Source organism: Antechinus flavipes, chromosome 3 (assembly GCF_016432865.1).
Source record: "Antechinus flavipes isolate AdamAnt ecotype Samford, QLD, Australia chromosome 3, AdamAnt_v2, whole genome shotgun sequence".
Classification (NCBI taxonomy): Eukaryota; Metazoa; Chordata; class Mammalia; order Dasyuromorphia; family Dasyuridae; genus Antechinus; species Antechinus flavipes.
The window spans coordinates 514,395,494-514,419,728 of record NC_067400.1 but is presented as its reverse complement, the minus strand read 5'-3'; the positions used below and the strand labels follow the sequence as shown (position 1 = coordinate 514,419,728).

At 41.2% G+C, this 24,235-nt stretch overlaps 1 protein-coding gene across 5 annotated transcripts in view; it reads left to right on the top strand.

Annotated features, from left to right (window-relative positions):
* The window catches only part of SIK3 (SIK family kinase 3), a 284,690-nt gene that overhangs the window by 255,213 nt on the left and 5,242 nt on the right, over positions 1-24,235 (top strand). For 2 of the 5 annotated variants that reach the window (XM_051987030.1, XM_051987029.1), the window contains exons 13-22: positions 267-422; positions 1,925-1,995; positions 4,153-4,296; positions 8,506-8,656; positions 9,353-9,478; positions 9,795-9,880; positions 10,427-10,536; positions 10,963-11,293; positions 11,884-12,782; positions 23,331-23,494. In XM_051987030.1, coding sequence (XP_051842990.1) covers positions 267-422; positions 1,925-1,995; positions 4,153-4,296; positions 8,506-8,656; positions 9,353-9,478; positions 9,795-9,880; positions 10,427-10,536; positions 10,963-11,293; positions 11,884-12,782; positions 23,331-23,494 — 2,238 coding nt within the window. The remainder of the gene's footprint in view (positions 1-266; positions 423-1,924; positions 1,996-4,152; positions 4,297-8,505; positions 8,657-9,352; positions 9,479-9,794; positions 9,881-10,426; positions 10,537-10,962; positions 11,294-11,883; positions 12,783-23,330; positions 23,495-24,235) is intronic. The other 3 variants (XM_051987032.1, XM_051987033.1, XM_051987031.1) reach the window with 3 other exon arrangements.

Genomic DNA, 24,235 nt, shown 5'->3' with positions numbered 1-24,235 from the left:
GGAATGTCTATAGCATCTTTTGAGACTCCTCTAGATTCTCGGACCTTATCATCACTGGGACATAAGTGGTTTCCCATTGGGTAAGGAAGATTTTCTTTTCCAACTTGGGTTGAGAGGGCTTATTTGTAAGGAATATGAGGAAGAATTGTAATTCCCTCTAAACTCTGATCAAAAGAGCCTTTAGTTTCATAAGATTAAAGTAAGATAGTTCCCTCTTCCACTTTTCCCCATCCCATCAAATACCTCTTCCATTATGTCTCTGGCAGGAGCAGTCACTGCTGCAGCCTCCCACTCTACAACTGCTGAATGGAATGGGCCCCCTTGGCCGGCGGGCATCAGATGGAGGAGCCAACATCCAGCTGCATGCCCAACAACTGCTAAAGCGTCCAAGGGGCCCCTCCCCTCTTGTCACCATGACACCAGTGAGTAGTAGCATAGATCCACTTGGATCACTGACTTTTCTAGAGATCTTTCATGCAAAGTAGTGTTCCAAAAATATCCCAATCAGGTTGGTGTTCTTTTTCCTAGGCTTAAGGTAAAGGTCTTTCCCATTTTCTTAAGAGGACTAGAATTTCTTTCATGATTCTTTATCCTCTTTCTCTTTTAACCTAATAATTTCTCCTTGGTTGTTGCCCAACTTTTTCTTAAAGTGGATCCTTCCTGGAAGAGACCCATCTTCTTTCTGTGGGCTATAACTGGTTTCTGATGTACTAAATCTTCATCTACTATATCCCTACCTCTGCCTCTTTTCATTACAGGCAGCAGCAGCAATAAGCAGCAGCTCAGTTCACAGCTTTTGGCTGTGAGTAAAAGCTAATTGAGTTTCTTTTAGTTGTTTTTTAAATTGATTTCTGAAATTTTCTCCTATCAAAGCATTTTCTCCTTTTTCAGTAACACTTCATCTGGTGTTAGAATTTACAATCACATGATTTCTTGATTCCTCCTTAATTCTCTTGCCCCCTCAATTCCTTTCTTTTTAGCATTTTCTCCTTCAAATTATTTTTCTCCCTTGAGCTCTAGTTTTGTTTAACCATTTTCCTGGTATGTAATCTCACTCAGGAAATATCTAACTGGTGACTGTCTACAAAGCATTATGCTAAATGCTGTAGTTATTATAAGCCTCAGCATTGTCCTTCAGGAATTTATAAACAAGGTAGGGAGCTAAAAGAACACAAATGAAGCTTTGAAGATACACTGTAAAACTACAGATGATTATTTGTCCATGGGAGGTGGACTTAAGAAGTCCAAGTGGATTCTTAAAGTTTCAAAAGAGGGAAAGAGAATGGTGATGAAAATGGTCAATGAAGATTTCATGAAAGAGAGGTATCTAGAGCTGGTCTAATTGAATGAAATGTGCATCAATAAATCTGGCTATGTTTTGAATTGTAACTATTCTAACAAATTCTAGACCATTCAGTTTCTTTTTTTGTTTCCACTTTCTTAACGTGTGGTTTAGTACAGAGAATAAGGAGTCTTGGATTGAGATTTAGCCTTTACTGCTTACTAGTTGAGTGTGATGGGCAAGCCATCTCAAATCTCTGAACTTCAGTTTCTTTACCTGTAAAATGGGACTAAAAATACTTGAACTATTTATCTCACTAGGTTGTTGTTAGGAAAGCACTTTGTGACCTGTAAAGTGTTTGACAATTGTGAGCTGCTATATTATTCTGTGCTTGTTGTTGATTATCCTTGTGTCCCATGGGTCTCTCTTGTGCTGAGTTCCAGTCTGAAATAATGATTTGGGTATTTCCTTTAAGAAGGGCTTAAGTAAGCATGTATTAAAAGGGTGCAAGGGAAAGGAGACTCCAAAGTCCCCCCAAAGGCTTAGAAATTTAATAGAAGAACTACCCAAGGAGTCAGATTTGGGAAGCAAGAAAAATTGCCATTAGGCTCTCTTGTGCTCATCATTGCTGTTTCTCTTCAGGCAGTGCCAGCCGTTACCCCTGTGGACGAGGAAAGCTCCGATGGGGAGCCAGATCAGGAAGCTGTACAGAGGTAATGTGACATCTGGTGGAGCTTGCAGAACAGCCTTGGGCAGCCTCTCCTGGCAGGCAGCAAAGGTCATGGCGCGATGCAGCTTTCGACACTGATGGGGCCTCTGGGTGTACAAGATGGCATGCTCCTCCTGACCCCGAAAGCAGCAGAAGACTGCCCAGGAAATGGAAGTTCCTTCTCTGGCAGCAATCACCCCTAAGCACTTTACCTGTGCCGGCCCCTCTTCCTCTTTTCTTCTATCTTCCCAGGGCACCATCAGTAATGTTCATAAGGCACAAAAAAACCTGACACATCCCGATAATCTGTGTGTTTGCTGAGAGAAATTGGAGATGTTGGATTAAATGAATCCTGATCAGTGCCCCTGGCATTGGGAGAGCATACCCCTTGTGATATTTACACTGAGCTCTTTCTGTCCTTTTATACCTGAAAGATACACACATACCCAAAAAAATCTGAAAGAGATACAGATCTTTGTGGTTTGCAAGCCTGGATTAGATGCTTCATCACAGAAAGATTATAGTGGCCATCATATATGCTATATTCTATTTGGTTTTATTTTGATGCCCATAACACTCTATTGCCAACTATTGAAGTTGCTTTTTCCCCCTAAGGAATGGGACATGGCTACAGCTCTTCCTTTTTTTTCTGGAAACACCACCAATATTCAAGATCGTGTATTTTTCTTTAAGAGAAATTGGAGTAAAATTATTTTCTTAAGCTCTTAGGGGTAAAGCTTGGGTGCTTTTATCAAATTGGATATTAAACTATTAATGGCTTGTTCCTTTTGGCACATTACCACACCACTAATTATCCTCTGTTAACTGACTGCTTTCTAGCTTAAAAAGACCAAGTAGCTAAAAATAAAAGATCATGTTTCATGGAACTGACCACTGACAGCTAGTGTACCTTTCCATCTTCCTGTTCTCTATGTTTGAGTATTGCAGTGCTAAGGCCAGATTGTCCTGGGTCTGAAGTTGGGAAGGAAACATGGGGTGAACACAGAGTGAGGTACAAAAATCACCAGAGATCTCTGCTATTCAAGGGGGGTATACTTGTAATGTTCTTCTTTTTTTTTCCGGGAATGTTGCAAATGATTGCCACCATATAGACATACAGACAGGTTGTATTAACTGGATTTTAGAAAAGTAATTAAGAGACTTGCTGCCTTCCTTAATCACCTTCATCGTTTATTCTTTCATTCCTTTCTTAGACTTCATTTTCTACTCCCTTACTTTCTTTCCTCTTTGGTCATGTTTTTACAGGAAAACATGCCTGTCAGTTTTTCAATGAAAAACTCCAACCCTCAAATTTACAATAGAGTTGGAAAAAACCTTTAACTTGCTGCAAGAATTTAACTTCATTATATTTTCATCTTAACAATGGCCCTTTAAAAGACCTTGAGAGAAAGCTTAATGAGGTTGGGGGCTCCCCTAACTTTTGAGAATCTTTCATTTTTAACTTTCTTTTTAAAAATTGAGCAGTGCTAAGAACTCAACCATGTCTTTATTTCCTTCTTATTAAGAAAGCAGCTGTTTCTTAAGCTAACATCACTTTCTTCTCTAGAGATCCAGTAGCAAATACAAGATTTAAATGTGAAATAACATCTCTTTTAACTTCATATGTAAAGATCTTTACCATCAGCTTACGTTCTGTAACTTAGTGAAATGTAACTGAGTTTTCTGTGAATGAAGGCTCCAAGCCTTAAGGATCAGGTGGAATTGTATTGGGTCTTTCTCAGCACTTCCTCTATGCTCAGATCTTGGAAATCCAAGAAGTACCTATTCTTTCTTAAATGCTTCTATTCAGTCTTTTGAAAGTTGGAGGGAAAACAGAAATTAAGTTAAAAATCAAAGAAGTATCTCTTTATTGGGCAGAGTAATGGAGACAGATTCTCTTGTCTTGTTACTAGTCTTGCTCACTATTTTTCTTCAGTGGCTACTGTTGTATGGCCACTTAGCTATCGAGCCAATTTTGGTTTGGCCAGCTATGCATTCTGCTTTCATTTAGTTCAGGGATCCATGCTACGGAGCCCTTATTTGAGCAGTAAAGAGCACACTTTTTTCCTTGTGCCTGCTTTGGAATAACTTCTAATGCTTCTTGCTGGAGAATATTCCTATCTCTCTTTTTCATTATAAAATGTGCTCCTGCTTGTTGCAGATACTTGGCAAATAGGTCCAAAAGGCATACACTGGCCATGACCAACCCAACAGCTGAGATCCCTTCGGACCTGCAGCGGCAGCTAGGACAGCAGCCTTTCCGTGCCCGGGTCTGGCCGCCTCACCTGGTACCTGATCAGCATCGGTGAGTAAGCCACATGAGCTGTGGGAGACCCTTGAGGCTCAGCTGACAGGCACCATCCAACTGAATTTGAAACAGATGGTGTCAAACAGCAGAGCTCCAAATAGAAGCCACCTGCCATCCTGAACTTAAATGGGATCAGTTCCCTTTGAATAGTGAGAAGGGCAAAGTTTTCCAGCTGGCCCTTGAACTGTGTGAGCTTCACTTTTCCCAAGTACTTTGCACAGCTCCTTATTGTCTTCAGCTGATTCCCAGCCTTCTAGTTATTGATTCAGAGATGAGATGAAACCTAAGACCTGTCAGCCGGAAAAGCAACCAGAAAATCTGCCTGTTGCAGGAAGTTTGATGGCAATATCAGCAGACCTGACTTTTAATGATCAATCTCCTACAGAAAAATAAGCATTCGGTGGTATCATCTTTCAGTATTACACTGTGCTTCAGGATATGGAAGAAAACTAACTCCTCTGGAAAACAGAACTATGACACCTTGCTTATTGTTGCATATTTGCAAAATCATCACTTCAGTATTCTAAAAGGAAAATCTTCTTACATCTCTTTTCAATTGTGATCAGTTTTTGGGGGAGGAAAAAAAATCATGGATAGGATTAATCTTTCTAAGAGAATTTTACAAAATTTGAATAGTCAAGTCAAATTTGGGAAACAAGAGGAAGATGGGACACATTGTCTAGATGAATGACTTTGACTAATGAAGGATCCTCCAGAAAGGCCATCTTTCTACTCGATAGCATTGTGTATCCAAGAGGAAGCCTCAAGACAAATGCACTAAGCTTTGAAACCCACTTCAGATCGCCAGCTTTTTATTTTGCTTAAGTCTCACTGTCAAGATTTATTTGACATTCTTCCTTGGTTAGGTCAAGACAGTTACCAAGGAGATGAGATTGGTGTACTCTTGCTATGAAATCTTGCAACCAGTTCACACTAGCAAGCTTGGAAATGCGTCTTTTATTGTCTCTGGATAGCTGCTGCTGTGCTGAGCTAAGCATTGGTGTTATCAGCAGAAACAGGTGAACTCTGAGCAGACCAAGACAGACTGATTGCCACGCTGGAACTCTGGAAAAATGATAAACTCTCCTCTATCCAGCAGTAACTTTTCATAAAATCATTTAGGAGTCTTGGAAATAACGTATGGGGTAGATACTGTTTTCCATTAATTTCCCTTCCTTTACTCATCAGCTCTAGTCTCTGTCATTACCAAAAAGAAGATGTTACTTCTTTTCTCTTTTACCATCAAATCATTGCATTTTAGCATGAGTAATTCAAGTTCTAAATTGGATTCTCTGAATTCCTGAGATGGTATCCTTATTAGGAAAATGTACAAATTAGCCTACATTTACAAGCAGCTGTGCCTATCCAAATCCCCCTGGACCTTTTACATTATTTGAGGAAAATCACATGGGCTCAGAATACACACCAGGGTCCTTTTATTTGGTTTACACCCTACTTCAAAGTAGTGTCAAAGCTTTGCCTTCTAGAAACTTGCCTGTTCGAATAAGAACATTCTTTTTAGAATATTCCAAGAGGTTTTTAACAGCTAAATCAATTTGAATGGGGGCGGGGGGAGGATGGAGGATGCACACAGTGGGAGTAAGGAACCCAGCAAATTTGGATGAAGTCACCAGAATATGACAGCAGAGAGGAGATTGAGGTTAGATAACAGGGGGGAAAAACATTTCAGAGCTACTGAAATGGAGATTTTAAATGAGATCTGCTCTAAAGTTCTTAAAGATCACTTTATATATTCATCTCTTTGGAGTGATTTAGGTATGTAGTTCAATTTGGAGGTAGGAGGAGTTTGAACTCGGTCATGAAAGTCTGTGTTTTTTTTTGTTTTGTTTTGTTTTGCCAACTGAATTCCTACTGTCCGGTGGAAAAGGGTGCCCTTAACTCAGTTTTGTTTCTTAGATGTTTGGACATAATTTAAAGATAAGTAAATAAAATTAACAGTGTCCTAAAATTCAGAGTAGTGATTTGCCTAAAGTTAAATTTGAGTATCAGTCCATTATTCATTATCTAAGCAGCTGATCTCAGTCTCTGATTGATTTCCAGACTCTTTTCATGGGTGGTGAATACTTATAGTGAGACTAATTTGGTCTCTTGTGACTCAGTAGAAAGGGTAGGTCTCCTGAGTGATTAAGACTTGCTTGATCATTTAATAACTTTGAGGAGTCATAAAGTTTTGGAAGGAGATAAAAACACAGCTAAATCCACAAAATTTCTTCCTTAGTACGTTTGACTTAGCCTCTTTCTGAGGTTAAAATGAAAAAAAAATGACTAAGAATATTATTTTGGAAAAAGCTGGGCCTTGTCATTGGTAAATCTTGTTCCTACAGTGATTCTGAAGCAGATCTTCACTCACATTGGTGCCCAGCAACATCAAGATCAGATAGTGAGTGAATCTTTAAAATAGAAGTCATTACTTCAAAGAGAAGGGGATTTCCATCCCCGCCAGGCCTGTCCCCTTTACACCTCTTCATAGTCATCCGAGTCCTTCCCTTGCCTGGAGTGTATGTGAGCTCTTCTTAGCTCGCCTCCTCAGCTGTGGCTTTGTGTCAGTCCACAGTGAGTCATTGGCAAGGCAACGCATCCTATCACTGAGTTCAGTGGCTGTCACCCATGCCCTGGGGAGGAAACTTGATCCTCTCTGTCGGAATGCTGCTTTGGCAGTCTGACGTGCATGCTTGAAGGCCATACACATCTCTTCTGATTAGGTAATAAGAGTTGTATCACCTTTAGCCCTGGTGCTGTCTCAGGCACACCTTATTGGCAGCCAGGCTCTTGTCTGCCTTCGTTCTGAAGGCCCCAGGATGTGTGTGTCTTTGCAGAGTGGTTCCATCACTACTACCCCATCTTCTCGGGAAGGTTTCTTTTCTGAATGGCCAAATGTTTTGGCCCACGGCTATCTTTCCTTTAGCGGTCAGGCCATGGGCACCGCTTTGAATCCTATAGAAAATTATTGGCTTTTCATTCAAGTTTGGCAATAGTTTAATGAAGTTTAGTATCTGGATTAAATGAGAAGTACTGAAAATATACTTATAGCTACAGGAAGTAATGCCTGGGCCTAGAGTTAGGAAGACCTGATAAGTTCAAATCCAGGCTCAGAAATTTACTAGCTGTGTGGATGTGACCCAGAGAAGTCACTTAATCTCTGAAGGTCTTTGTTTCCTCATCTGAATATGGAGATAATAACACCTATCTCCCAGGGACCTTGTGAGGATCAATTAAGGTAATGTTTGTAAAGCACCTAGCATAGTGCCTGGCACAGAGTAGGTCCTTAAAGGAGGAGGCAGGTCTGCCTTAGGAGTGTTACACCAGCCCCTAACATAGAACTTCAAAATTCTATGCAAAATAAAAAGCTGAAAATGCTGATCTCTTAATACAGAACTCATTTCTGAGAGAATTTGTAGCCAAATCAGTGTGAAGCCCCAGCTTGTATGACATGATCATAGATGGAAGAGATTTCCAGCTCAGTTTAAGCTGGGGACATTAAGAAACTATTACTCTTTATGGCCCCAGGTTCAGGTGTCTGTAAAGACTGGATCCATTTGGTCTTCACATTTTCATAATCTTGGTAAAGTTTGAGGGGCAAGGTGTAAAGCACTGGTTTTAGAAGCAAGAGACCCAAGTCAGAGGCCCAGGTCTGGTCCCCATCAGCTGTGTAATCTTAAGGAAGCCACTTACTTCTCTGAACTTTGGGGTCTTCCTCTGTTAGGTGAGAATAATCATATTTGCATTATCTGCCCCACAGGGTTGTTGTGAAGCATGTGCTTCACTCTGTAAATACAAGATTAATATTATCAGCATCATTAGGCTTAAAAGATAAAGGAATGAGCTCCTTGAGAGCAGGTGTCAGCTTGTCTTTCTCTGTGTCCCCAGCACTTAGTTCTGCACTTGGCAGGATAGACACTTAATAAATACTTATTGTCTAACTCCCATCAAAGGTAAGTTGAAATGGAAAGTGCCTAGAAGTCCTCTGAAAGGAAGACTCAGCCTATAGAAAGTACACGTCAGCTCCTTAGGTACAATATATCTGTAAAATATTCATGTCCTTATGACAAATATGGACCATTTGCTGTCCTGGTGCGTGAATGAATATTTGGTACGCTCTGGAGCAGGCAGTCCTCCTTTAAAAAATTGTGTTTTTAGAGCCCTTGGAGACACCCAGTCTCTAACCTTCTTTTCCCTTGTGCTCAGCTCTGTCTACAAGGATTCCAACACCTTACACCTTCCCACAGAACGTTTTTCCCCTGTGCGCCGGTTTTCTGATGGGGCTGCAAGCATCCAGGCCTTCAAAGCTCACCTGGAGAAAATGGGCAACCACAGCAGCATCAAACAGCTGCAGCAGGTAAAGGAAAGGCTACAGGTGCTGCTGGAAGAGTATGATTAGTACAGACAGCCCAGACAGGCTCCCCAGGAGGGGGTTACATACGGTCCTTCTGTAATACACAGCAGCAGAATTGCAGCTCGTGGCTTAAGAAAATAATCATTTTCTTGTAAGAGTTTTCTGCTCTTTAATTAAGAAGCCCTTTGCCATCTACCACTACCAAGACACAAGACTGTTGTCCCTAGGTTTTCCAGGAGAGTATCTTGTGTTTGGGTTGTATCTTTTTCTTCCAGACAATCCTGGCATTCTCCTATTGTCCTGTGGTCTGTATGAGCCTGTGGTTATAGCCACCTGGCTGCCTTGGTGAATTAAGAAACGTGCATTTAGATTCAACATGAGTCTGTAATTGAATCTCGGCCTTTGGGAATGACTGATCTTTGAAAGGCACCAGCTATGTGCGTGTATTTTACAGCAGATCACATTGTTACCCAAGTCATCATGGGATGTCAAAACTGGCACAGGGACTTGTGCAGCTTTTTTCATGTTTCTGTATGACAGCCTGATTGACTATATTTAGCACACAAATAGAAACATATCAGTTTCTCTGTACCAAGGACACTTCATCTCCTGTGACTTTTTCTGCCCATGAGACTACGGAGCATCTGTTGTGATCAGGGTATGGCTCCATCGAATCTGTATTAACTGCATTCATTCCAGGAGTGTGAGCAGCTGCAGAAGATGTATGGGGGACAGATTGATGAGAGAACACTTGAGAAGACCCAGCAGCAACATATGTTATACCAGCAGGAGCAACATCATCAGATTCTCCAGCAGCAGATTCAGGTAGGCTTCTCCAAGCTCTCTCCAAGTTTAGAAGGGCTTTGATTTTCAAGCCATTTGTCTAACAACATCGAATAAAGTTTTTAAAAGGAGTCTTAGCAATAGCAAATCCTTTTAAGGTTTGCAAAGTGTGTTAACATGGATTGTCTCATTTTAGTGATATTTTAAGAGTTGACATGTATGATAAAATGCAAAATCTTCTGGGAGATGAATAAGATAGGCAGATATCTTAGTCATTGAGACTTCTACCTTTTTCTTCCCACGGGAACAGCCCATAATAATGTTATAATTCAATGTGATTTTTCTTCACTGATTTTAGGATTGTATCCGTCCTCCTCAACCCTCTCCACCTCTTCAGGCTACATGTGAAAACCAGCCAGCCCTTCTTACCCACCAGCTCCAGAGGTGATAAATTGTTTTGCTTTAGATCCAAGATATCTCAACAGTAAAGAGCTTTAGGGCTAACTGATTTGTCATGAGAAAGCTGTTAGCTTTCTAAAGCATTCTCTCTGAAAGTTCCCATTTTTAAAAGCTAAGTTGATAATACAGTATTTGGTTTAAATTTCAAAAAGCAGAGTCCTTCAATTCAACTGAACAATTATTTATTCAGTGTTTACTATATTTAAGGCACTCTAAGACACGTCCTTGAAATCATACCCATTTGTGCAGCTTTATTTCTACTTGCTTATTCCCACTAAATGGGTAACTTGATGACTTGGCTCAAGAAACTGAACATAGGCCTCTTTTGGACTCTGCTACTATCTTTTATGAGAGGTCTGGTAAACTAGGGAGAGTTATTGATTGGAGGACACTGTGGATAACATGTGCCTATCATAAGCCTTAAAGCTAAGGCCTTTACCTGCTGGTCTGTAAGGTAATGATTGAGTGGTTGACTTCAACTTCGTGATTGTGATAAGATCTAAAGAGGTTTGTTTGTGTTTCTTTCTAAAGGTTACGGATTCAGCCTTCTAGCCCTCCCCCCAGCCACCCCACCAACCATCTCTTCAGGCAGCCCAGTAATAGCCCTCCCCCTGTCAGCAGCACCATCCTCCAGCCTCATGGTGAGTGGGAGAGTCGGGCAGAACCATTGTGTGTCATGTGGAAAGGAGAAATAGAATTTCTCATTAGATATAGGCCCAGGAACTCTAGTGGCTGTTTAAAAATAATCATTTTTTTTGTGAAATATTATATTTATGCCATAGCATACCATTCCCTGGCTTAAGTTGATTCCACACCCTGTTAGATTTTTTTGTTAGAGGTAAGAAGTCATTGTTCTGACTGACTTCAGGTGTAAAGACTTCTGAGCATTTGTTTTTACAAAAAAGTGTTAATCCCTTGGTAACAGAACAGCCGAGTCCCCTCAAAAGCCTCTGGGAAAAACCTAAATTGGTCTTGAGATGATGTCAGACTAAGATTCTTATTGGCTACCAGTTTCTCCTGACTTCTAGTCTAGTTGCTTAGATACTTAGAAGATGCCTTCTCCCCAGGTGCTGCCTCTTCTTCCCAGTTTCAAGGCTTGCCATCCCGAAGTACAATCTTCCAGCAGCCTGGGAACTGTTCTCCTCCCCCCAATGTGACACTGACCTGCATGGGCCTACAGCAACCTGCCCAGTCTCAGCAGGTGACCATCCAGGTACAAGAGCCATCCGACATGCTCAGCAACATGCCAGGGTCATCAGCAGCTGGGCGGGGCATGTCCCTCAACTCCTGTGCCAGTCAGATTCAGATGCAGCACCGTGCCAACCTGATGGCCTCCCTCACGTATGGGCATCGCCCATTGTCCAAGCAACTGAGTGCCGACAGTGCAGAGGCCCACAGGTAAGGCCCTCTGGGGCCACCCGTCAGGTGGCCTAGGATAAAGTGAGAAGAATCTTCTCCTCACATTCTCCCCACAGCATGATGAGGGGGAAGGGGGCAATTTGAACTATGTCCCTGGACCATATGCTCCCATTATATTCTAAAGTCAGGCTAGAAGCTTGGGAGGTTCTTTGTAAGCTGTTTAGTTAGTGATCCAGGGTCAAGGTACTAATGAGATAAAGGAAGAAAATGGCATAAGAAAAGAAAAACAGCAACCCATAATGGTAGTACGCTTTTCAGAAACCTTGGGCTAACTCTTCTAGCTTTCCTTCCCATCTGTCCTTCTCTCATAAAACCAGTACTTCTTAATTATCTGGAAGACATTTCAAAACAAGCCGATAACTTCCTCCCACTAAGGTTGGTCATTTGTTTCTAGCCTCTTTAGTTCCTTTTAGCCCTTGCACAGGATATGGGAAGGTAAAAATGGATGAGGGAGAATGTTACCTGTAACCCTTCTAGGGACTTCCTGTTGAAGGAAGGTAAGGGCTATCCTTTGAGATCTCCAACTCCTCGCACGGATCTTGTGTGTTTACTGTCTTTTGTGTTTGCAGCTTGAACATGAATCGGTTTTCCCCTGCTAATTATGACCAGGCCCATTTACACCCCCAACTGTTCTCGGACCAGTCCCGGGCCTCTCCCACCAGCTACAGCCCATCCACCGGAGTGGGCTTTCCTCCAACCCAAGCCCTGAAAGTCCCCGCACTCGACCAGTTCCCTACTTTCCCTTCCAGCGCACATCAGCAGCAACAGCACTACACCACGTCGGCACTCCAGCAGGCTCTGCTGTCCCCCACGCCGCCCGACTATCCAAGACACCAGCAGGTCCCCCACATCCTCCAAGGACTGCTCTCCCCCCGGCACTCGCTCACAGGCCACTCGGACGTTCGGCTGCCTCCGGCAGAGTTTACGCAGCTCATCAAAAGGCAGCAACAGCGACAGCAGCAGCAGGAGTTACAAGAATTATTCAGGCATATGAACCAAGGGGATGCTGGGAGCCTGGCTTCCGGTCTAGGGGGGCAGAGTCTATCAGAGTGCCAGGCTTTGTCTTTGCCTTATCAGAACACTGACTCATATCACCACCATCACCACCACCACCATCACCACCATAGTAGCCCCCAGCATCTCTTACAAATCAGGGCACAAGAATGTATCTCCCAGGTTCCCTCGGCCGCCCCGGCTCATGGCTACGCGCACCAGCCGGCGCTGATCCACTCAGAGAGCATGGAGGAGGACTGCTCGTGTGAAGGGGCCAGGGATTGCTTTCCAGACAGTAAGAGTTCAAACACTTTGACCAAAGGTTGCCATGAGAGCCCCCTGCTATTGAATACAGGAGGGCCTGGAGATCCAGAATCTTTGCTAGGAACTGTAAGCCATGCACAGGAAATGGGGGTGCATCCGTACCGACATCAGCCAGTGACTGGATTCAGTAGAAATAAAGTGCCCAGCAGAGGTAAGAGCCCCCTCCTCGGGGAAAAGTAGACATGTCCACCAAGGCCCCCTTGGACATGATTTGGGTTGTCAGGATTACCTGGTAGTCTCTGGTGTTAACTAATCCAAGGACAGGTTTTGGTATTAAATGGTGTAGTCATGAGGCTCAGAACTTTCCCTTTAGTGAGACAAGACCAAGGAAAACGCCTGTCACTAAAGACTGGTTTGAAATAATTCAAGTTCTTTCCCTTGCTTAATTCTCATTTCAGTTCTCTTTTTTTATACTTATAAGTAAGCCAGGAAACAATAAAGATGAGCCTCTCCATCTCAGTTGTTGTCTGGAGTGGCCCAAAGAGCCCAGTTTGCTCATAAGATAAAAATAGCATTTCTCTTTAAAGCTTATCAGAACCCATCCAGATCCCACTGATTGCACTTTACTGGCTCTGTTGTTTTCTCTAAATAATGTCTATTATATATATATCTGGGAAGGACATCAACATATATTTCTCTTCATTCCAATTTATTTATTTGTTTATAATATACTTGTTATATATTAGACACTATCCTCAGCTCTGGAACTGCCAAGATAAAAAATAAAGTAATCTTTACCTTCAAGGAACTTAGATTCTACTAGGGAGATTTAACATATACAAAAATAAGTAAATATAAGACAGTTTAATATGGAAGTGACAACAGTAGGAGGGATCAGGAAAAGTTCTTGTGTAAGCCTTGAAGATAAGAGTAGTGGAGATGAGGAAGGGCATGGAAAATATCTTTGTGAATGCAAGAGGAAGAAAAGCTAATAGTCAGAGTTGACCAAAATGAAAATTTATGTAAAGGGATATAGTATGAAATGAGGCAGAATAGGCAAGTTAGAACCAAATTGTAGAAATACTTAAATACAATACTGAGCAATTTGTATGCTAGCCCTGTATTCTTCAGTCCAGAAGGATGGTTTTAGCAGGTATAAAGGACATAATAGGTTCAATAGTCGGGGGGGAAATGAATGAACTTTATAGAGAAGATCTGGGGAGTGTTGTGGGGACATGTGGAAAGTGCTGGACTAAGTTAGTAGGTCTGTTTCAGTTCTAATTTTGACTCTGCAACTTTATGTGACCTTGGTTAGTTTACTTAAATAAGGCAACCAGATCAAAACAGGTTATAGGCTCCCTGGTTATAAATTCACTCTGCCCTGGTAAGACTATAGTTAAAATATGCCATTCAATTCTGGGCACTACAATGCAAGAGACATTGGGAGGGCAGACATTATGGCAAGACAACTTGCTAATTGGAAAAAGAAAATAAAAAACTTGGGGGAACGTTATAATTTTTTTCAGATACGTATATAGGGTTGTCACATAGGACAAAGCTTGAAAGTCATTACAAGGAGACAGATTGTAATGCAGTAGAAGGCAAAGCTTTCTAATGGAGCTATATGAGAAAATAGATGGTATTGGGAGTTAGTTGGCTCCCCATGACTAGAGGTCTTTGACTCCATCAAGGATATTTTTAGAGGAGATTGTATGCTTTTAGTAGAATTTAGACTAGATGACCTCTGAATCCCTCCTAATTTGGATGACTGTAACTTTGCTAAGCCTTAATTTTCCCAGTTATTTAAAAAAATAAAAAACAGTGTATAAGTACATATTAAGCAACTACTATGTGCCAGACATTGTGCACTGTGCTTGAGATACAAATATAGAGAATGAAAAAATCCATACTTTCAGTTAATTTACACTCTATCAGGGAGACAAATGTACATAATTAAAATAAATGTGAAGAGAGCAAATACAAGATAATTTGGGAGGAAGGGCAGTTGGCAGTTGGGGAGAATCAGGAAAGTGTTCTTGTAGATAGTGGTGCTTGAACTGCATTTTAATGGATGAGAGGGTAAGCTTGAAGCTGAGATGAGAAGTATATTCCAGGAATTCCTGTGCAGAGCCCCAGAAGATAGTGTATCATGAGTGAAGGCCATTTTGGCTAGAGCACAGACTGAAGGAAGGGGAATAATTGTAAAACAAGGTTGGAAAGATAGGTTGGGGCCATGTTGCAAAGAATTTTAAAAACCAAATATGAAGAGTTCAATAAAAAGCATTACTTGATAGGGTGGTTGTGAAGATTAAATGGCATAATGTGTGTTGGAATTGTTGGATAAACCATAGAGGGCTATACAAATATGATGTGACCAAGAGATTTGAAAGTTAGACACCAAATATAGCATAGAATTTGACAGGACTATGTCATTTTTTGTCACTTGTGAGAAGTGTTTTCTCTGATATTATAAAGGATAGTTACTTTACCCCTTTCCCGCCTCTTGCCTAAAAAAACAAAAAAAGAAACAAAGAATTTATTCTTGTTAGCTATTGTTGGAACATGAGATTCTCTTTTGGTTACAGCCTTCATCTAGTAACAGAAGACTTATGGCCCCTGTCCCATGCTCATCAGTAACTTTTTGCTATCATTAGTCAAACATAAAAATAGAGAAGAAAGTGCTATCAAAAATCTTGTCCCCAGATTTCTACCTTTTTTCTGTTGTTCTTCTTAGGTAGCTTCTGAATTTCTCCTCCTGTCTACTGTAGATTCCATACACCATTGATTCAAATATACAACTAAATTTGTGAAGGAATTAGGTTTAAAAATATCAAGTGAAGAAGTAATGTACATTCTAGCCAGAGTGACCACATGTGAAAAAATATTGGAGTTAACTGGTCAGAAGACCAACTATGGCATGGCTGTGAAAGTATTTGATGCAGACCAAGGCTGCATGAGCAGCCAATGATTATCCATATGTGGAGGTATCGTAATCTGCATGAACCAGACACACATAGAGTACCATTGTCAGTTCCCAGCACCACTTTTTGAGAGGAACACTGATAAACTGATTTCATCCAAAAGAGTAGTGGATATGGAAATCATGCTGCCTTAGGCACAACTAAGAAAACTGGGGATTTTTAGACTGGAGAAGAAAATAAATCTGTCAATAAGCAATGCTTCAGTAAAAGTGCTTTCTGTCTGTTAAACACTGCTCTAAGCACTAGGTTATATATCATCATCATCATCATCATAATCCTTGCCCTCAAATAGCTTACCTTCTAATGTAAGAAGATAACATTTGTAAGTCAGAATACACAAGATGAAGAGAGAGTAAATGGAAGGCAACCTTAGAAAAGGGGCACTAGTATGTGGGAGGACAGAGAGGCCTCCTGAAAAAGGGTATATTTAAGATGAGTTTTCAAGAAAGGCCAGGATTCTAAGAGTCAGATCAGAGACTGGTTGAGGAGATAGCATTCCACACATGGAGATGGGATTTGGAATATCTAGTACAAGGTATGACAATTAGGCTGTTATTAGATGGGTTGTAGAAGTTGAAGAAAATAATAAACCATAAGAAAGAGAGAAAGAAAAGAAGGGGTAAATTGTGAAGAGTTTTAAATGCCAAAGGATCTTATATGTTAGTTCTTAGGCTTAATTATTGAATGGAGAACAGGAAGGTGACATGGTCAGATGTACCCCTTTGGGGAAATTACTTGGCAGTTGTGTGGAAAATGAATTGGCTTAGGAAGAGATTTAGTGCAGAATAACCCATTAGTGTACTAATCCAGGAAAGAGGTGATGAGGGTTTGACATAGGGTGGTGGGGCTCTGGAAAAAAGACATACATGAGGGAGATATTATAGAGAAATAAATGGCAAGATTCCACAACTGATTGAACTTGATTTTGGTAACTATGAGGCAACAAAGTAGTTGAGTATGACTTGCAAGTTCTAAATTAAATGACAAGGAGGATGGTGTTGATCTTGGCGGTGAGGGAGAAGTTTAGAAAAAGCGAGTTTTATTTTAGACATATTGAGTTTGAAGTCCTATGAGCATCCAGTTAAAAATGTTCAGTAAACTATTGATGATACAGGAGTAGAGCTCATTACAAACATTGGTAGCGAAATGGATCTGGAATCATTTGATTGATGGCAATGATAATTGAACCAGTGGGAGCCGATAAGATGATGGGATCACCATGGGAATGTATAAGGATCGAAGAGAACTCTTGTGACACAACTTTACAGCACACTCAAAATTTGGGGGCATCACATGAAGATGTATTAAAAGCAACTTGGAAGGGACGGTGAGACAAATAGGACTACCAGGAAAGAACAGTCAGGAAAACCTGGAGAATAGAGTAGTTAGGAGATAAGGTGCTTCACAGGATCAGGTACTTTTGAAAGGTCAAGAAGAATAAGGATCAAGAAAGAGGCCATTAGATTAGATCACTGGGGACTTTGGACAGAGTAGTTCCAGCTAATGATGAGGTCAGAAACCAGATTGCAAAAGATTTAGACAAGAGTGTTAGAAGTGGAGGCAATGATTATAAACAGCTTCAGGTGAAGGGAAACAGAAGTAGAGGACCCTAGGTTACTTTGAAGAGCAGATATGATAGACTTTTTGAAAAGCTGGATGGCTCCAAAAGGTGGACAGACCTAACACAGGTGGATAGAACTGACTGAAAGATTTCAACTCAGTACCAGAAGAACTTTCTAGCAACTAGAGTTGTGAATGCCTTATGAAATAATGTAAATGTTCAACTAACAGCTAATTAACTACCTGCAAGGAGGTTGTAAATGGCCTCAGGTCCCAATCAACCCTAAGATTCTATGGATTTCAGAGTCCACATCTGTTAAGGTGTCTTGAATACAGTTCACATCCTTCAATTCTATTGGCACTAGTTTAAAGTGCTAATAATCCTTTTTCAAGTCTTTCCTGCCAGTAGTTTTCTCTCAGTTCATTGCTCTTCCTTTAATTTTATGGAATTTGGGTCCTTTTGACTACCTCACCTTTTTTTCCTCTTCTTCTAGTCAAGCTTTTGTCTTTAATTTTCTCTTTTGATGTATGAAGAATTTAGATCTTTTTCTATTTTAGGCCCAGTTTCTACCCCATTAGCTTCTAGACATAACTGGTATCTTTGTAGACACCTCCTTTAGTGACTTGTCTCACTGGCAACTATGAATCTAAGTTGTGCAGGTCATTTTGTTCCATTTACAACAGTGACTGTTTTATGGATCAGAGTTTTGTCATATAAACTTGAAGTCTAGTATATTCAAGGCCTTGAAAAACAGTAGCTATCTTTAGTTTTTAATAATCCCATTCTCAGATTTATAATATATATGTATAGACTGAAGTTAACTCCCATTTTTATCTTGGAAAATCTCACAATGGTGATCCCTTCAAAACATAAAATGCTTTTTAAAAAAAAACAAGCAAACCCATATTTACATTGTAACAGAAATTTTAGGTTCCATTACCTCGTCAATGGGATGACATGATTTCCTTTCTCTATCTCTGAGCCATCACTCTGGAAGAGGAATTACGTTGGGTCAGGCACCTGCCACCTGTGTCAAGGGGGCAGAATGATCCATCAGAACACTACATATTTATTTCTTGGCTCAAAGACTTTCTTTTTGATTACATTTCCAATTATAAAAATCCAGTAAGATAGTTGATATCTCATGTGGAAAGAGGTTTAGTCTTTTTCTGGTAGCATCAGGAGCCTTAGGTAGAAGATGAGATTCAAATTATATTTCAGTATAAGGATTAAGTATAAGTTTCTAATAGACCTGTTCAGAAGTGGAATGAGCAGTTTCAGGAAGGAGTGAGTTCCCCAGCTAGATGATCATTTGTCACGGTGTTGTAGAGGAAGTTCCCATGCAGGGATGAATTGAACTAGAAGATTTCTGAGGTGGCTTCCATCACTGTGAATGTGTGAACTTCCTTAAAAGTATAAGAAGGTATTTAGAAGATACTTTTCTAAAAGGGTAGGCAAACAGGTACTCTGAGTATAAGCCTACCTTTTCAGTATACCTCTCTGAGGATGGAGGTATTATATTACATACATTCACCTGCATTACCTATTTCTATATCTTGTGGTTGTTATTAGTTCACTCAGTGATTTTGCCAGCTTGCCATTTTCTAGAAGAAACCACATTCTCTTTTTATATAAACAGTACCTCCATTTTTGAAAGATCACTGGACGTGGTGCAAGGAAAACATAGTGACAAAATTAGACTTCACTTATAGCCTTTAAAAGGGTTAAGTACCCATATTATACCCTTGACCAGAGCAGCTCTGAAGAGTCTGCAAATGAATAAAGACAAGTCAACATTGACAGATGCAACAGGATATTATGCAAGCTGTCCCAGCTACTACACTAGGTGGGTGGTCTGTAGAGTGATTTCTCAAGTGGAATTAGGCCAACCAGTCATTTTTTCCCTTGTGTGGTCACCTCCTGATCATCTCAACCTTTGCCTGTTCACACTTCTGCTAAGGCAAATCCCTGCCATGGTACTCCATATGCCACTTTTCTTCATTTAAAGAATTTGCCTCAGTGATCTTTGAAATCATGGAAAGACCAACAGAAAAAAGTTAATCCCAAACTTATCTTAAAACCAAACGTGAATAGCCTTCTTAATATTAAGTTTATCTTCTCACGATCACTTCCAGTCATTCCTTCTCTTTCTCATCTCTATTCCCTAGCTATCCAGTGGGTCCTTCAGTGCCACTTATTGCCCATCCTTAAGAAATCCTTGATTGGTCCTAGTATTGCCTTGAGTCCTTAATATCTCTTCCCTTCCACAACCAATTGCCTAGAAAAAGCTCTCTATGTGCAGGATCTCCCATTTCTGTCTTCACTTCTCCCTCCACCCTTTGTAATTACTTTATCATTAAACAAAAATTACTCCCTCAAAATCACCACTGTCTTAATTGCAGACCTGTAGGCCTTTTCTCAGCCCTCATCCTTCTTCATCTCTCTACAGCATCTGACACTGTTGCCCTCCCTTCCTTGGATGCTCTCTCCGCTTGCGTTTTCATGATTTTGCGCTTTCACTTTCCCACCTGCCTGACTTCTCTCGTCAGTCTCCTTTGCCTTGTTATCATCCACTTCCCAACCACTCGGGCTTTGCCTTGCACCTTCTCACTAGAATGGCTTTAGAATGACATCCTTTCTAAAAGGACGGTGACTTGCTCATCTCCCAGTGCTCTCTGTCCCGGGATGGCCCCAGTTCTGCATCATCAGAGCTTATTGGATGTTTCTAATTGACTTCAGGATCTGCGGCGGAACAGCTTGGCTCAGCCTGCACGCCTCTCCCGAAGGGGACCCCAGGCTTGCCTCCTCATTGCAGTTAAGTTCACCTCACCCTCACTGCCCCACATCTCGTCGTTCTCCGTCCACCCGTCTTCACTTTCCTCATGGGCCACCACCTTCAGGCCACATCGATAGGGCTGCCCTCTTCAAGGGTCTCCCCTCTCCAATCAAGCTCCACACGGTGCAGATCTGAACAGGTCATCGGCCTATCCAATACCTTCTAGTAGCATCAAATGCAAGCTCTTTTTAAAAGTCTTTTGCAACCTGGCTGCAGCTTTCTGCTTTATTCCTCCTTATTTCCTTCACACCGTAGCCAGATTGGCTTTCTTGCTGATAGTCAGACACTCATTACCCAATTCTATACCTTTACGTGTCCAGATGCCCTTCTTCCTTAGTTCCCTTTTTGCAAATAATAACACACACACACACACACACACACACACACACACACACACATATATATGTATGTATGTATGTATTTTTTTTTTGCTTGCTCTGTGTCAGATACTGTGCCAAGAGCTTTACAATTATTACTTCATCTGATTCTCATAACAGCTCTAGGGAGTGCAGATATGGAAACTGAGGCAAGCGGGGGTGAAATGACTTGTCCAGAGTCCTGCCCAAGGCAGGGTTTGAACTAATGTCTTCCTCCTTCTGGGACAATTCCTTCATTCTACCTGAGGCCTTTCCTGAGCCTCCCAGCCAAGGGTCTTCTTCAGAGAATTACCTCATATTTGCTCTGTCTATCTTATATATGCTTCTAGACACATGTATTATCTCCCCTGAGAGAATGTAAACTCCTCTAGGATAGAAGCTGCTTCACAGAATGCTCTTAATAAACAGTTATTGATTGGCTTGGGGTTCAAATTTCATTCCCCTTTATTAGTTAATATTTTTATCTTTTGACCTCTCAGTAATTTTCCAGGAAGCCTTATCAGCTTTGGTCTGATGGGGACTGTTTTCCCAAGGTTTGATGTTCTTCCTCCCCACCAAAAAAACCACCCACTCTTATTTATATTCCCAATTGCCAAGCACAGAAAATTCATGCCAACCCTTCTAATCGTTCTCAGGCTTGAACGGAGAGAGCCTGGTTGTTTATTTGCTTACACTAGTTAAGCACTGTCTTGGATAGTGTGTGTGTGTGTGTGTGTGTGTGTGTGTGTGTGTGTGTGTCTGTGTGTGTCTGTGTGTCTATGGTTCTGTGTGTGAATGTATCTCCTGGACTATTCTCCTGAAAACTAAAATATCAGAAATATTCTGCTCATTTGCAAATGCATCACTTGCTCTTCTCTCACTGGATCAGGCTCCTACATTTCAGCTGGTTCTCTTGGAATTTTTTCTATAAGCTGGCACTAACAGGAATAGCCCTTTGGCATAAGAACTTGTGATTCAACAGGCAGAAGTCATCTGTATAAGGCAGTGAGAGATAATGGAAAAGAAAAATGTAGCTGGGCCAAGAGTCTGGACTGTTCCACAAACTAGCTTGTGGTGTCAGGCACGTTGTTTAATCTGTTTCCTCACTTATCAAGCCCTGAACATCTCTACCTGCCTTTTCCTGTGACCAAAAATAAGCAGTCTCTGGAAAATAAAAACTGCCATTCATATACAGCATATTATGGCAGAGTTGTTTGTTGGCAGAGCGAAACAGGAAAGGTTAGTTTCCAAATTCACACGTCCAGTGTTGGGCCACATCTAGGGGCTCTTTGCTTTGTTTGGAGGCTCTTGACTATGCCTAAGCTGAGGGACTGTTTGGTTTTGTAGCACAATTCTTTGTGCTTTTTCCCCCCTTATCAGCTTTTAAATTTTTTTTCTCCTCCAAATACATCTTTCTCCATCTTCTCCCCCATTCCAACTCCTGATACCTTTATAGAAAGAACTAGCTATAAATGACTCACTTATGTAGCACGTAATGTTTTACAAATGAACTTCTTATTAACACAAACTGAATTGCATAACCAGCTTTATTTGTGTATGGTGACTGCACATAGTAGACATTTGATGATGCTTTTTTAACTGAATTTGAATAGAAGTTAGCTGGGAGTTTATCTCTTTCAGTTTTTCTCCACTGTGTTATTTTTCAAGGTGATTTTCATATCATTAACTGCATTTGTAACTGGTATTTTCCAGTGTCATCTCTCTAGTACCCTGCTATTAGAGAAACCCAGGCATTTAGAATCATAGGAGCCATGATCCTATGGAAGATATTATATGATTTAAAACTAAAAGGACACTAGAAATTCTTTAGTTCACTTCTTGCATTTTTACAATAAAAAAGCTCAGGCCTAGAGAGGACAATTAACTTGCCAATTTAGGACCTTAAAAAGTCGCCTAGTTTAACTCCTAACCTGATTCAAATGAATGGCTTCAGTTAATCAATTGACAGGCATTTCTTAAATGCTTTCTAGGTGCCAGGTATTATGTTAGACACTTGGGATACAAAGGAAGAGGCAAAAACGGTTTCAGTTTTCAAGGACCTTCTGTTTTAATGGACCTCAACCTTTACTATTTGTTATTTGCACTGATCAAATAACTATTTGACACTGCTGGTTTAGAATGAAGGTGGATTTTCCACACCCTATCCCACCCATTTTATTTGAAATAGAGAATTAGGAGGAAGTTGGTTTTGTATCCTACTGTTTAACCTCCTTGTTCCCCCAGCAACACACTGTCCCCTAAATCCTAGATGGGATTGATAGAGAGCTGATTGATGAAATCAGTATAATTTCATATGAAAGTTAAGAAGTATTAGCCCATCTGGTGGAATTAATTCTTCAGAGACAAGACCTTACACCCGTCATAGGAATCTAACCTTTTAAAACAAATACAATATTCAAGTCTTAAGATGGTAGAAACTAAAGGGATATCCAGGCATTCTTCCATCAACACAAGAGTCTTCCTGATTGTCCCTGAAAACAGAGAAATATATTTCTACCAAGTATCCCTCTTCAACTCTGGAGCCGGATCCTCAGGCCATGGAATCACTGGCTTTTAGAATAATCCAAACAAGATTAATGGGTAAGCATTAGCTTAGCGTAACAGACATAGAACTAAACAGAAAATTGGAAGCTTGGGTTTAATTCCATGAGCTCAGACTAATCATTTAACCTCTTTTGGTATACAGTTTATCTCTAAAATGAGAGGGTGGAATTTGGGCCTTGGGAAGTCCTAGTTCTGACATTTTGTGATGTCCTCCTACAGGCTCACTTCTAGGGAAAAGGTAACCAGTCCCTTCTGGGAAATGAAGGCCAGTCAAAACCTAGTTTCCCTCCCAGCAATGCTGTGGGCTAGTTGGGGTCATCAGCTAACCCCACATACGTATTCAGATATATGCTTTGTTCACTATTATCTTGTCCTAGGTTAGGTGCTTATGATCTGGAGGCTCGTGTAAGGGGGAGAAACTATAGCTCGGCTGACCTCCTCTTTTGCTCTGTCTCCCCAGAATCTGTCATAGGGAACTGTATGGACAGAAGTTCTCCTGGACAAGCTATGGAGCTGCCTGATCATAATGGGTTGGGTTACTCATCACGCTCCCCTGTCAGTGAGCATCACAGGCCCCGGACCCTGCAGAGACATCACACTATCCAGAACAGCGATGATGCTTATGTATGTTGGTGTCCTGAAAGTCTCTTGGAAACCCGAAAAGAGGCGGTTAGCGGCATCCGGCTCCCTCTGCTGCTGGCCAGCCTCGTCTGGCACCCGTAGGAAGGGAACATATTAGGCGTTCTGAGCTCCATCTCCCAAATTCCGGGCCGAGGACACAAGGGTTATTTATTTCACCCAGGCTTTGGTCTGACCACCCTGAGCTCCCCTCACTAGAGAACCTTCTGAGAGCCACCTGGACTTTGTCCATTTAGCTGGATCTGAACTCATAGCTCTAGACTAAGTAGTTGTAACCATCCACTTTCCTTTGTAGAAGCAAACTCTGAGCATGGTTTGGGTCGGAGTAGTCTGGTTTTAGAGAGACCATGTTTAAGAGGGCTTATCCCAATCTCATCCTGTGACAACCTCCTCAGGGACCCACAGATAACATGGAAAGAGCCCTGCACTGGGGCTTAAGAAATTTGGATGCAGGTCCCACCATTATGACCTTGGCTGTAAAAATGGAACTGATAATACTTGCACGACCTTCAAAAGCTCTTTGAAATCATCAAAGAGCAATGTAAATGTGAATTGTCATTACCAACAATGGGTGGTCAATGGGCAAAAAAAGTCTGAAAGTCTGGATGGAAGATGCCTACCCTCCTACTGTGTTTGCATGGGCACAAGGGGCAGTGTGGCTGGAGGGTAGCGCCCCAGGCTCTTTCAGTACCCACAGGCCAGTGGCTACTCTTTTCTAGTAGCTCT